We start from the raw sequence: 15,291 nt of genomic DNA on the forward strand, positions 1-15,291 counted from the left end.
TGGCAGAGCTCTCAAGTTCCTGGACCCAACAATGTTAGACATCCATGCTAAACCCTGTAGGTCAGCCATCAGGTACCACATATCACTCTTTCAGAGACAGGAGGGATATATATATATACAGGGACTCAGTGCAGAGAACCCTGTATAGTCTGGGAGAGACAATGTCATTCTTGATTCATTAAAGGTCTCAAGCATTTCCTTCAAGCCTCTGTTGACCTGTCTTCCTTACATGGGCAACCTAAGAACAAAACTAGAGACCATAAAGGCATCATTTACAAATGGAATGTGCTATAAATGGATCTCTTGACCATAATTCTGATGTCTGGAATTTAAAAATATTAAAACTGTGTCACAGCCTCGCAAAGATAACTGTCCAGTGGGATCCTCTGGCCTCTCCAGCTCCCCACCCCCCTCCTAGTGCTGGGAGAACTCAGGGCATCTTGTTTGAGGCTCTCTTGTGTGTCCTCTGTCCTGAAGGTTGCTGGCCGACTGATCATCCACGCAGACGAGCTGGCCCAGATGTGGAAGGTGCTGAATCTCCCAACAGATCTGTTTAACAGTGTGATGAACGTGGGTCGCTTCACGGAGGAGATCGAGTGGCTCAAGTTTTTAGCCCTTGCGTGTAGCTCTCTCGGAGTTGTAAGTGAGCTTTGCTTATGTGTCTGTACTGTGTCTCCCAGGGCAGAGGGCTGGCACGACCCAGCACATTGGTGTGTGTACTGAGTCTCCCAGGGCCGAGGGCTGGCACGACCCCCGGCACATTGGTGTGTGTACTGTGTCTCCCAGGGTGGAGGGCTGTCATGACCCGGCACATTGGTGTGTGTACTATGTCTCGCAGGGCGGAGGGCTGGCATGACCCGGCACATTGGTGTGTGTACTATGTCTCGCAGGGCGGAGGGCTGGCATGACCTGGCACATTGGTGTGTCTGTACTGTGTCTCCCAGGGCGGAGGGCTGGCATGACCTGGCACATTGGTGTGTCTGTACTGTGTCTCCCAGGGCGGAGGGCTGGCACGACCTGGCACATTGGTGTGTCTGTACTGTGTATCCCAGGGCGGAGGGCTGGCATGACCCAGCACATTGGTGTCTGTACTGTGTCTCCCAGGGCGGAGGGCTGGCACGACCCGGCACATTGGTGTGGGTGAAGCTCTAGATTCGGTTCTCAATGTGCAAAAGACAAACTTTGAAATGTCCCATAACTTTTCTCTGGGCCCGAAGGACAATGCATCTGCTCCCTTTCAGCTCCCCAGAGATGGTGAAAAGAAGAACTGCCTTTTGTGCCTTCTGCTCTCTGAATTAGGTCATTTCCAGACTCAGTGATCAGAACGAAGAGGTGTAGAAAAGGACAAGGCAGCTCTCACCAGGTTCTGCAGGAGCTGGCCAAGTTTGGCTTCGGGTTTTTTGTGACTTTTAATCATTGCCCTCAGATGAATTTTCAGTCTGTTCTTAGTTCATGATTTCTAGCTGTATGATAAATCGTGTTTACTTGTGGGGTCTAGATAACTGGAAGCCATGCTGGTGGCGACCTTAGAGGGGTGTTCAGCCTGATAGAAAACGGCAGGCAAACACAAGTGGACGTAAGAGTCAGAAAAACAGAAAACAAAGAGGATTTGAAATAATTTTTTTAAAGGGGCAGGAAAAAAGAAAAGGTTTAGATTTCTAGAATCATAATCTTAGAGAGGGGAAGTTCATACCAACTCAGGCCTTTTCCAAATTAGTTTGAAAATTAGAAAAGTCCTTTTCCTGTTTTGAAAGAAGGAAATGCTGAGGTCAGCTTTTATGTGCATTTAAAAATGAGGTATCATCTAGGTGGACTCACATTAGTCACTGATAATGAACCAAAATGCGCCAGGAATGTTTTTGTGAAAGTGAGTCTTCACTGATTTCTAAAGACCCGAGATACATGTAAAAGCCAATTAGGAGATCATTGCCTCCACACAGGCTAACAAGGATGAAAAAGGAACTTGGATCTCTCAGCACAGCCAGGCACGATCTTGGTCTTTCTTTTCAAATGTGCTCCGAACACATACTTGGCATTTTTGTTTCGGTGTAAATTTAGCAGAAATATTGTAATCCAACTTTTGCCGTGGGTTTCCCCTGCAACCGATTCATAATCATTTCTCCAGAGAGGAGGAAAGAGATGAATATTTGTGGGTTTTGTTTCATTGTCTTTCATAGAAACATTACATAATGAATAAATGGCTGTTCTCCAAGGGCAGGCGGGGGGGAGGGGCGGGGGGAGCGGGAGCAAACATGGCAGGGCAAATGCCCTGTCAACCAGGATGAAGCTCACATTTCTTGGGGGAAGAACCTCAAGGAGTGAAAGAAATCAGAAAAGAAAACTACTTTAAAATGCACATATTTTGTTAAAGTCTCATAAGTCTGCACTTTATTAACACGATGCTCTGAGATCCTCTTTCTCTGTTAATTCTGACCTTGATCTGCCCCATCTTCAAAGGATAGAGTAGGAACTGAGTAGCTCTGATCCAATCTTAGCGCTTAGATTGGGGCAGCAAATGAAACCGCCTCCAGATAAACGCTGCCTCGGGGGTTCCTCATGCTCTTCTCCAAAGTAGCAATGCAGTGCTTTAGGAAAGGGCTGATCTGGGATGAAAGGGTGTGGCCTCTTTAGGCCCTCTGGTCTTCACTGCAACGCCACTGTAGCTTTGGCCTTTGCATCTCTTAGTTTGGTCAAAGCATCATAATGGTCCCCACTAGCCCATCTCAGGTTTCCCTGGTGTTGCGCTCCCCCTACCCCCACCAGTGTTTTGTGTACATTGTCCTCATCTGCCCCCTGGCTTTGGTGTGTGAGATGGCTGAGTCATCTTCATGTCCCCATCCCTCACAGTAGCCTGGGCGGGGGGACTTTGGAAAGCCACAACTCCTTTTCTGCTTTGCACATCACATACTTGGCAGGCTTGCTCTGATGTGCCTGCCTCCCAAACTTGGAGGAAGCCAAGAGGTGAGCTGTGTTTTTCTCCATCTCTTCCAAAACAAGGATGTTGGATCAGGTGTTCTATAAGGTCCAAACTTTCTGTCCCACTTATCTGCTTCCACCAAAACAGCCTCATGACCATCCTTGTGCCCACCCACACGCAGAGGTGAAGTCAGCCTGGAAATATAGTCTATACTGAAGGTGCCTGTGAACCCAGGAAGATACCTATACTCACTTATGCCATGCTGGAGCTTAACTGTGGGGTTGCTCCATGCTGTAAGCAGTCAGCTTGTGTTCCCTGAACTCATGTGTTGAAATCTTGCAAGGAGTGGGGCCTGAAGTCACAAGAGTGCAGTCAGTCTAATAAATGGGGGATTGGAGGAGGTTGTTTACCCCTCCACCATGAGAGACTACAGCAAGAAATCACCACCTAAGAAAAACAGGTCACTGTCAGCCCTGGATCTTAAACCTCATAACTCCATAACTGTGAGCAACAGATTTCTGATTTGCACTAAATCTTTGAGTCTAAGATACTTCTTCATGATAGAAGCCTGAGCCAGCTGAGACAGTCAAGGTGTCACCATTTAGTAGAGGGTTTGCAGTCCATCTAGCCATATGTCCTTGGAGACCAGTCTGCTAGAAATTTTTCCTTTCTTTGCAGCAAGTTTTGGTCTTTTATCAGCTGGGAAAGCAGGTTTTGTTCCCATTGGAAATGTCTACCTACTGGAATTTTTACTCCAGTAGGCACCAGGAATAGTGAGTCCAGTCTTGAGCTCTCTGGACCTAACATGTGTGGTTCCACATGGCTGGCAGACCTGTATCCTCTTCCTGTCCAGCCTTCCTCCCTCCAGGCTGCCATAATGCTACCTGCTGTTCCAACAAGAGTGTACATAAAAAGGAAGAGGTCACGTATGGAATCAGTGTGTTCATGCCTGAGTTTAAAACAAAGTCTTATATGATGCTGGAGGCTGTTGCTATGTATCCTCTCCCCTCACACGCACACACACACACACATACAAGCACACAGACACACATACATACACACACATACACACAAACCTGATGAGAAAGAATGTGAAGATCTGTTTACATTAAAATTGAATTTTTGAGAAGTTCTACTCCGAGAAGTTATTTAACCATCGTAAACAGAGACTGCTCTTATGTTTCCTGTCCACCCAGACCTGAATAGTCACATAGAAACTGAAGGCATAAGTCACAAACAATGCTACACCAGTTTGGAATTATGATTAATAGGGTGATATTTATTTAAAGGGGAAAAAACTTACAGATCACAGTCCCAAACAACAGCCCTCTGCGCAACCAGGAAGGGAGTGTAGTCGCAACCAGGGGAGCAGGAAGTGAAGAGAGAGAGGAGAGGGAAGTGGCCGCTTTTTTAAAGGGAGAAAGACCACGCCCCAATGGGCTGATATCTCAGCAGCTATAGGCTGGAGGAGTGGAAGGACCTCCCGCAACAAGAAACTATATTAATTGCAACACTGTTTGGCCAATAGCTTAGGCGTATTCTTATCCAGTTCTGACATCTTAAATCAACCCATTTCTATTAATCTATGTATCGGCACAAGGATGTCGCCTACCAGTGAGGTTCTGGGTTCTGTCTCCTTCAGCAGCTATATGCCATCTCTTTGACTCTGCCTACTCTGTATCTCTGTTCAGATTTCCTGCCTGGCTTTACTCTGTCCTGTCAGGCCCAAGCAGCTTCTTTATTAACCAATGGTATTAAAACATCCACAGCATACAGAGGGGAATCCTACATCAATCCATGATCTTTTTTTATTATTTAAAATATTTTATAGTTTTATAAAGAGAACTGGAGATCTGGCTCAGTGGTTAAGAGCACTTTGTACTACAGAGGACCTGAGCTCAGTTCCTGGAAGTCACTTCAGGCTGCTCCCAACCACCTGTAACTCCAACTCCATGTAAACCAGCTACAGCCTGGTCTAGACTGTGAGGAACTTACACTCATGTGCTCATGTGCACATGCTCACACACAGACACATAACAAAAACCAAAAGTATGAGGCTGTTAGAATTTAGAGGTCGAAAGCACCTAGTTGCTTGCAAGGGCCGCAACAACTTACCACAGGCTGGGTGGTTTACACAACAAAAGAGTATTGTCTTACCATCCTGGAGGCCAGACAGTTCAAGGCGGTGATGTTAGCAGGTGGATTCTTCTGAAGCCTCCTCTTCTGGCGTCTGAGGAACTTCCTCCTCCAGTGTCAGAGCCTGTACATTCTCTCCTACCATCCCTGCCACACACCAGTCATGCCGAGCTAAGGTCCACCCTGCTCATCTCGCTGCAATTTAATTCGCTTTTTAACGCTTATGGTGGGTGGCATTTTGTTTTGGTGTTATGCTTTTTGACAGTAGGTCATTATATCACTCCGGATGGTCTGTCCATCCTCCTGCCTCAGCCTCCTGAGTGCTTCAATTATAGGTATTCACCATTTCGTTCAGTTCTCATTAACTCTTTAAATTCTGAAATTCTGGGACTTAAGAACTTGAGTGGAGGATAGTTCAGCCTATAATAGCACCCCCAAAAGAGGACAGCACAGGAAGTATGGGGACAGAATTATATTAGGAAATACTGTGGGCAGAATTATGCAGCTCAGTACACACACACACACGCATGCTTACAAATACACTCCAAATCACTTTCATCTGACACTTAGGCCTTCCCCACCCACCAATAGCCTCACACATACATCTTGCCATCCGACCCCCACCCCATGTTACAGAAGACATGTAACAGGAGATTGACCTGTTTCAAAGCTATAAACCTCAGTAGTCTTTTGACACCTAGGGTTTATCATATTTAAACTGTTACATGTTAAAGATCCTATTTTATACAATGTGAGTTAAATGGATATAAAAATTAACTATTAACTCAAAATGCATAGTAATTAATTAGGGCAAAAGACCTTTAAAAATCACTGCCATTCAGTGAAACCGTCTCTAGGAAGATGAGCCAAATTTATTCACATCCTCTTAGGCCTCACAGTTAAAGAAGCACCATCCAGACAGTCTGCATTCTAGGAGGGGATGGGAGCTGAACATCCACAAAACCTCTCTGGCCAGTCATGTAAGGACATGCAGCAGCTGCTTCATCATCCCAGGATGCTTAGCTCACCACTCAGGACCAACTCTTGACTGAGCCCTGGAGGATGTATCTTCACATTGGCAGCTTTAGCAAAATGTGTGTGTGTGTCTGTGTGTGTGTGTGAGTGAGCAAAAATAGGTCATTTTTTTGATACTGTAATAAATCTCAGACTAAAGACAATTTGGGGAGGAAAAGAATTACTTCACCTTATACTTCCATGCCCACAGCCCATCACTGAGGGCAGTAAAGGCAGGAAAACGAGCAGAAACCATGGAAGAACGCTGTTTACTGGCCGGCTACTCATTATTGGTGTCAGGAGCTTTCTTATACAGTCCAGGGCATCCTGCCTGAGGATGGTGCCTCCATGGTGGACTGTGCTCTCCGACACCAATTCGTCATAAAATAGACATGCCCACAAGCCAATCTGATCAAAGCAATTTCCCTATTGAGGTTCCCTCTTCTAGGTAGCACTAGGTTGTGTCAAGTTGACCATAAGAACTAACCAGGACTATTTATTAGATGGTTTTACTTAAGTGGATCCTCATGAAGAATGGGTGTCTATCTTGTGGGCCTCCTATCTCTTTAGAAATATTATACATCCCTCAACTCTTCTCCTATTATGGGCTTTGCTCCAGGTGTGTGTGTGTGTGCATGTGTGTGGTGTGTGTATGTGTGTGTCCTATATTTATTATATATATTTATATAGGTAGGTAGGGAGAGGGAGATCTCTACACTTTAGGAGATAAAGTTGGAAGGTAATAAATATTTTTAATTTTCTTTTTTTTCCATTTTTCATTTGCTCACTATGCATGCGTGCATCTGCACAGGGTCAGAGGCCAGGCTGCAGAAGTTGGCTCTCTTTTAGGAAAAACTGGGAATAATAAGTTGATGTCTCAAAGGGTCTACTAAACTTTCTTCGGAAATGCTAAGTTACATAGAACAGAATTTAGCTAAGGAGCACTCGGTTCTCTTATCAGGGAGAGCAGGATTCTGCTCCTGGTTGACACCTGCCTGGGAAGAGCAGCCTGGGCTGGCTTGAGATAGCTATAATAATGTTACACTGTAGATCTCCCCACTTGTTCAAGCATCAAACCTTGGGGCATGTTTAATTACTCACAATGTAGCTGGGGACTGGGAAGCCGCATACACTGCTGGGGATGGCTGTGCAAGCCTGGCTCCCTTCTGTGCATAGCCAGAACTACCCTTGCACCCATTAAACCTTTAGCAATCCCTGTGCCCTTGGTATGGTTCCCCACTGGGAAAGCATGGGAATGCCATAACACTCTCCAACATGTGAGTCCTGAGAATCACCTTCAGGCCACCCAGCTTTGTATGCCCAGCACCTTTTCTCACCACACCATCTCCCCGGCCTAAGAGAGTGCTAATTTTATAGAAGGAAAAGTCACTTCTCCTTGGAAGAGGTTCTTCTAATGAATCTTACAAATATCTCCAAGTACTTTTCAGTTTATAAATCAAATTTGCTTCCAGAAAGAAAGGTAAGACATGCGGTAGTCAGTGTTTAGAAGGAATGGGTTGATTGACACGTTAGCTTTCTGGAGTCTTGGGTTATCCTCACTCCACCCTCCAGGAGCAGTGACTTTGTTTTCTTTCTTGAGTCTAGCCTGATCTCAGGGTCCTAGCCCGGAAGAGTGATTTTTCTCCTCCTCCTGTCTTACGGTTTTCTAGACCATTGCCAAAACTCTCAAGATAGTGTGTGAAGTGCTGTCCGGCGACCATGATGGAGGACCACCCCGGATCCCCTTCAGCACCTTCCAGTTTCTCTACACGTATATTGCCGAAGTGGATGGGGAGATCTCTTCATCCCATGTCAGCAGGATGCTCAACTACATTGAACAGGAAGTGTGAGTAAACAGGAAGTGTGGCAAGGGAGAGCAAAAGTGTACTATCTGGGACCTAGGGGCGAGGCTGCTGCTGACAGTCCCTGTCATTGGTAGCTTCGTCTACAAGTCTTAATTTTATAATGACGTAAAAGAATTCATATTCGGTAGAACCTAAATTTCATTTTTTTGAACTAGCAATATCCCAGTAATGTGCAGTAATCTCCCCTGATACTGATAGATGCACCACATCACAGCTAACAACCAGCTTTTTATATTGCTAGGGAAGCGATACCTGTTTACTGTGTGGCTGATCTGGGAGGGTCCAGATAGGTTGGGGGTATTGAGTACATTATGGACATTTTATTTCTTTAAAAAGAGAAGATTCTTTGCATTTTAAGGTTTGTTTTAATGATGAAGAGGTGGCGGTCATGAGCAGGTGACATGCGCCCTTTGGAGGTCAAAGGTGCCAGATATCCTGAAGCCAGAGTTACAGGTGGTTGTGAGCCAACCAGCATGGGTGCTAGAAACTCAGCTTGGGTTCTCTGCAAGAGCAATGTGCACTCTTAACATCTGGCCCATCTCTGCAGCCCCTCCACGTGGTCTTTTCCACATACAACAGGGATTCAAAGACTTGCTCCCCATTATAAGTCAAGGAACATCTGCATACTTTCCTGTTCTGAGGAACATGAAATACTGACTGGGAAAAGGGACAGTCTAGGAGAGTGACCCATGGAGGGTTTCAGAGGTTAATTGAAGCAGCCCCCACCTGGAGCATATTAGAAGCGCAGAATCCAAGGCCCAGGAACTTGTGTCTTAATAAACCTGCCAGCTGCCTCTGCATGAGCTTAAGTTGACCAATGGAGGAGAAAGAAGGCACAAGAAAACAGAGAAACCAGAGAGAAAGAGGAGAGGGGGAGGGAGGCAGACGATTAGGCAACCAAGACTGAAGGGAAGGTGGCCAGCAAGGTGACTCTACCAGTAAAGATGCTTGCTGCTCGGGCCGGATGACCTGAGTGTGATCTTGGAGCCCATGTGTCCTGATGGCTTTCCTATTGCTGTGAAGAGACACTATAACCAAGGCAGCTCACAGAAGACAGAGTTTATTAGAGTCTTGCTTATAGTTCCAGAGGGTTAGAGCCATGGCCATTATGGCGGGAGAGCACACCACAGGCATATTGCTGGAGCTGGAGCTGGTGCTGAGGGCTTACATTTGATCCACAAACATAAGACAGAGAGAGATAGACACTGGGAATGCCGTGAGGTTTCTGAAGCCGCAAAGGCCACCCTTGTTGATGATACGCTTCTTCCAACAAGGCCATACCTTCTAAATCATCCTAAACAATTCTACCAACTGAGGACCAGACACTCAAATGTCTGAGCCTAGGGGTGCCCTTCTCGTTCAGACCACCATACCTGTGAGGATAGATAGAAACAACTCCACAGAATTGTCCTCTGGCCTCCACACATACATTGTGTCCGCACAAGAATAGCATTCTTGATTAAAGAAAAAGAATAAGAGCCTTTGGGGCAGCAGCAGTGAAATTAATTTGGGTGATGTATACATATATAAATATATATAATATGTTTTTTTAATTGCTCGCTAAATCTAATTCCAGATATCTATTTTTTTCCCAAATAGAATTGGTCCTGATGGCTTAATCAAGGTGAATGACTTTACTCAAAACCCTAGGGTTCGGCTGGAATAAAAGCGCAATTCTGACAGTTTTAAAGGAAGATACAGAGATGTACTTCAGAATAAGTGAGCTCCAGACACCACCCAAAGTCAATTTTCTTTTACACCTGGCACAACTAATAAACAATTAGCCAGGAATGTGTGGAATTCAGGTGTAAGGTTGCTGGGACAGGACACTCGCACACGGTGTAAAAGTGGCTCACAAAACTTGGCTACAAAACTCATCTCAAGTCACAGCCAGACTGAACTTTAAAAGGCAGAAAGCCGGCTGCTGTGATTGTGATGCTTTGTGATTGCTGGGTGTCGTTTACATAAGGATCCTGGTCATCAACTTTTGCTCATCCGCTGCTCCATTTGCTCATCATGCATCTATTCATTTAGTTACCAATTTTTATTGAGGTATAAGGTGGCAAGGTAAAAGTTAAAATACTCAGTTGAACATGAATTTCAGATGAATAACAAAAAAATTGTGTAGCACAAGTTCTAACAGGTCTTAGCAATGAAGGCCCAGAGTCAGATACTGGGGGAAATGCTGAGATCAGAGAGACAAAGGAGCAAAACCACAGCCACTTTACCCACTCAACTTCACCGCTGAAAAGAGACTGAGCTCCTCTCTCCCGCTGCCTTAACACTTCCTCTCTCCTCCCCGCCATATCACTTCCTCTCTTCTAGCCTTATCGTTTTTTTCTCTGCCTGTACAGACGTCCAGAGCTCTATGGTTAGCTAGTGGCTAAGCTCCACCCTCTAATCTTCAGGAAAGATTTATTTGTACAAACAAAATATCACCTTTCCCCTTTTATTGTCTAAAAATTAAAAAAATGTTATAACTAATATGAGAAACTATATACAATAAATACAATAACCACAATATATACAGGCAATAAATACATCAATAATGTCTAGTCCATTAACAATAGACAAATTCAGAGAAAATACTCCAGATCTATCCTATCTTGGTGAGTCCAAAAGGTTGTACCTAATTCACTTTCTATTCTTACTTGCATTACCAATAAGACTATCTTTTTATGTCTCTCAACCTTATATATTTTACATTTCTTCAGTGAATTTCTTTTCTGAATCTAGTAACAAGGAAAACTAAAACTATAGCTATAAAATCCTCAATCCAATCAAAGACCCAAAATGAAAATAATAATAAGCAGGAAGTACAAGCCAGCAACTTAAAAAAAAAACGTAAGAAATGACAAAAACAGCTGGCTGCCTGGAGTCACCCACAGTTCCTCTGCAACGTTGGGGCATCCATCTTTTAAAAAAAGTGTTAGGCTGGACAGTGGTGGGGCACGCCTTTAATCCCAGCACTCAGGAGGCCAAGGCAGGCGGATCTCTCTGAGTTCGAGGTCAGCCTGGTCTACAAGAGCTAGTTCCAGGACAGGCACCAAGACTACAGAGAAATCCTATCTTGAAAATAATAAAACACACAACAAAAAAAAATTGTTGGAGTGTGTGTGTGTGTGTGTGTGTGTGTGTGTGTGTGTGTGTGTGCCTGTCCGTCCTAAGGTTTGCAAATGTGGAAAGTTAGGGGACAACCTGTGTGTTGAATCAGTTCAGGATTCTACTCGATTTTGTTAACAGTCCAGGGGTCTTGATCAGTTTGTTTTCTCTGCCAGTTAAAGACAGGAAAAATCTTAAATGTGGTGGGTAGCAGCTGAGAAATCTCAAACACTGCAAGCAGAAGCTCACAGAACTGGCAGTTGAAGAAACATACATACAGAAGGCTCAGAGAAAGACCCTCTGCTAAGTGAATGACAGACTAGGAAACCCGAAGCCCAGCTTCTCCCTATGGGCTGCTGTTTGTTAAGGGTCTTCTGTCCCAAGCCTAGAGTTGGTCCACTGGAAGGAAAGTAAGATGGTTGATTGGTCGACAACTGGTATGTAGACATGTCCTGATCCCACCTTGAACTTGACACGTAAGTCCATCAGCAAGGACCTACTGGCAGGAGAAAAGCCCACAATGCCTTTGTTTTAAGATGCCAGGCTCTTGTCCCAGTTGCAAGGGCAAGGAAAAAGCCATCCACTTTGGAGCTTCACTGTCTTTAGTAGTCATGGTCCCTCTCCTTGCTTGCTGATCAGGGAGCCCATCTAATCTCTGAGTGCCCCAGTTTGAAATGGGGGTCTCTTATTTGCTGCTTCTATGTGCCAGGCTACCTGGCCCACAGATTTCCCTGGCTTCTGCCCATCTCCTGCCGGTCTCTCTGTAGAAACACTAGGACCACAAATGTCTGCAGCCGCATCTAGCTTTACGTGCATTTTGGAAATTCATACCCTTGCGTGGCAGATGGTCTACCCACTAAGCCACCTCCCTAACCCCACATTGCTGCTCAGTTTCTGAGATAACATTGGCTGTCTATCATTTTCCCCCTATTCTCCGTGCTATTGATTTTGCTAAGCCTACAGTACTCACCAGAATCATGTTCTCCAGCAAATCTGCCGAATCAGTCATGGTCAGCATTCACCCCAAGGATGGGAAACAGCATTGGCCTCCAGGGCTATGCTGTATGTGTTAGTCACTTTGCTGATGCTGTCATAAAACATCAATCAAAAGCAACTTAAGGAAGCTGGTCTCAACTGAGGTGCACCCCTCCCCCCACAACTGTTCAAATGTCTGTACCTATGGGGCCAGTTCTTGTTCAAACTCTCCTACCATATTAACTAAATGTCACGTTAACGATTGGTATGGGTCGACTATGAAGTGCTAATCACAGGCTCATCTAACTGGGGAATTGGTTACCAGGTGACAGGCTTTTGGGAAGTGATGAGGGGGTCTCTTACCTCATCAGTTAAATACCCCCTGGATGGCTTCATTGCATAGCTTCATTGGGAGCTTGTAAGAAGTGGAAGATGGGGCACAGATAGGAGAAGTAGGCCACGGAGCCTGTGCCTGGTGGACATACCTTGCCATGGCCTCCTCTCGTCTGCTGCTTGCATTCTCAGCTGCTTCCTGGCTTCTGTGATGGAGCCGCTGTGCTCTGCCATGCCCCTTCCACCGTGACAAACAGAAACTGCAAGCCAAGACTCATCTTTCCTCCTCCAAGTTGCTTTTCTCAAGTATCTGGTCACAGTGACACAAAAAATTGAATACAATAACCGTAACCAATATTTATACTTCATTTACCATGTACAAAAAAACTATAGGAAACAATGCTTAAGCGTATTCTCAGATTTTTTTCTTTGAATCAATTATATAAAAGCTGTGCCATTATCTCATTTTATAGATGTAAAAATTGTCTTAGAACAAGTAGGTTTTTCAGTGTCATTGAAAAGCAATTTGAATCCAGGTCTGTGTGACTCTTAACCTGTGCTGTTTTGCTTACATGCTCGGGGCCTGACTACATACAGGACCTGCCTGGAAAGGATTCTGAGCTACCCCTGTATTTAAGTCAGAGTAAGTTATAAAGGAGACAATCCTAGGAAGCATGAGGAGGGGATACAGTGAGAAATTGTGAAAAGAAGTCAGTCATAAAGGGTGAGTTATCTCACCTGTTAGCCGTGAATCCCAGTTGTGCCGAGGACCTCTGGCAGACAGTGTAGGACATACGCAGTTGTCCCAGCCTGGAACATGATAAAAGCTCTTCCCCTACCATTGTTGAGGGCCGCTTCCTCACCAAACCCCTATCCGTAATTGTCTAAAGGCTTAACTTTCTCACGTTGTTTGTCTAGGCTTGCTCCATTTGCGGCAGAAACTGCTCTCAGGCAGGAAGTCACAGGTATACGCAATGTGCAGCCATCAGGATCCACAGCAGGCTTTACAGAGACTTAAATGAAGTTTTAATATTTAATCGTTGTTACTGCTTCTCCATGGGCCTGACGCAAGTCCCTGGAGGCTGTAGGGCAAGGTATGGCTGATGAGGAGATATATCAGAACTCACACATGACCCAAAAGCCCACCCCTGCACCCACACTGCTTAGGTTGATCCTGGCTGCCAATACCTGTGTCAGACTTGTACCTCGGGCCTCTCTTTCACACTCAGTGGTTTCGGAATCCTAGCATGACCCTGGCTAAGCTGTCAAACGGAACTCCTCAGAGCAGATGGTATGTGTTTCTTCCTTAAAAAGAAAAAAGAATACATTCAGGAAGCAATAAACTTAGGATTTTATAAAGAAAAAAGAAGTGGGTTCTTTTCCCCCTAAATTAAGCTATTTTGATTAAAGTGAAAGCTACATCTAAAGATACACTTAAAACTTCAGTGGAAAAATGCAAAACCATGGTTTAATTTCATTTCACTGTATTTCATGCCCTGCCAGCTCTTTGATGCTGTTCAATGGGGGTTCTCCCCCTACCATCCCTATGTAGCTAACAACTTCCAGGGTCACCTTGCTAAGCTAGCGGAGCTGGACTCTTGACTCTGGATGACTGATTTTGAAATAGGTTAGAATAATCTTAACTTGAAATTCTTGGAGCGGTTCCTGAATACCTCTGATGATATTCCAGGCAAATGTGTTGCAGAAATGTATACATTAGCATTTTTTTCCCCAAGGGGGAAAAACTTACAAAGTTTTTAGTGAATCTCAAAGTTGTAAAGGTCAAAACCCTTTGTTTGGAAATGGTTCCAGAAAACACCAAATGCCTTGGGGAAAGGCAACAAAATAGTCCTCAAATCTTTTCAAGCCCTACAGAGCTCACTACTCACCCAGAATGTGACAGTCTCCTGGGTTTATATATTTGGTTTGAAACCTGTGTTTTAAATTCAGACCTTCATATGCATGCAACTTTGGTTTTCTTTGGAACATGGTCAAACACGAACAGACTTCAGAAATGAGTCACCTAGAAAGTCATTGATCCAGTGTGCTGAGTCACCTGAGAAGTCATTGGTCCAGTGCACTGAGTCATCTGGGAAGTCATTGGTCCAGTATGCTGAGTCATCTGGGAAGTCATTGGTCCAGTGTGCTGAGTCATCTGGGAAGTCATTGGTCCAGTGTGCTGAGTCACCTGGAAAGTCATTGGTCCAGTGTGCTGAGTCATCTGGGAAGTCATTGGTCCAGTGTGCTGAGTCATCTGGGAAGTCATTGGTCCAGTGTGCTGAGTCATCTGGGAAGTCATTGGTCCAGTGTGCTGAGTCATCTGGAAAGTCATTGGTCCAGTGTACTGAGTCATCTAGGAAGTCATTGGTCCAATGAGCTGAGTCACCTGGAAAGCTTTGGTCCAGTGTGCTGAGTTACCTGGAAAGTCATTCATTGGTCCAGTGTGCTGAGTTATAAAAAGACTGAATAAAGAAAGTAGAGCCATGTACTCGAATAGGAAGAGGAACTAAAACTTCCATGTCAGGCCCACAGGATCAGCACTGGGTGGTCCTGAATCTTGGACATTTAAGTAGCTGGCAACTCTGGTTTACCACAGCAGTCCCCCAAATAATTGACTAATTTATATACTTGAATATTTTTAAATTCCTACCACATGCAAGGCATTGTGTTAAGACAATAGAGATTTTCACTGAATAATGCAAAGTCTTTGCATTCACAGACACTAAATTCTACTTGAGACCACAGACATAGAGCTAGCCATAAGATTATCGTGATGAGAACTGATGTTAGTCCATCTTAGCCTGGAGAACACAATCTCGTATTTGGGAGCAGGGCAGAGATGGAAGGAAAGCTTTCCTTGAGCTAACTGAGAGCCATATGAAAGAGATGTGTTTCAGCCCACACCTTTTTCACCAATCGCTGACTCAGTCCTCTGGAGCGACTCCAAGG

The 15,291-nt window shown here is 44.8% G+C and overlaps 1 protein-coding gene across 1 annotated transcript in view; it reads left to right on the forward strand.

Moving 5' to 3' along the window:
• The window catches only part of Ropn1 (rhophilin associated tail protein 1), a 29,856-nt gene extending 19,639 nt beyond the window's left edge, over positions 1 to 10,217 (forward strand). Inside the window, exons 4-6 of the mRNA XM_041673373.1 lie at positions 478 to 639; positions 7,738 to 7,913; positions 9,532 to 10,217. Coding sequence (XP_041529307.1) covers positions 478 to 639; positions 7,738 to 7,913; positions 9,532 to 9,598 — 405 coding nt within the window. The 3' untranslated portion in view covers positions 9,599 to 10,217. The remainder of the gene's footprint in view (positions 1 to 477; positions 640 to 7,737; positions 7,914 to 9,531) is intronic.
• Positions 10,218 to 15,291: the final 5,074 nt, after the last annotated feature.

Source organism: Microtus oregoni, unplaced genomic scaffold, assembly GCF_018167655.1.
Source record: "Microtus oregoni isolate MIOR12 unplaced genomic scaffold, Mior012 000023F_ref0000262, whole genome shotgun sequence".
Lineage (NCBI taxonomy): Eukaryota > Metazoa > Chordata > Mammalia > Rodentia > Cricetidae > Microtus > Microtus oregoni.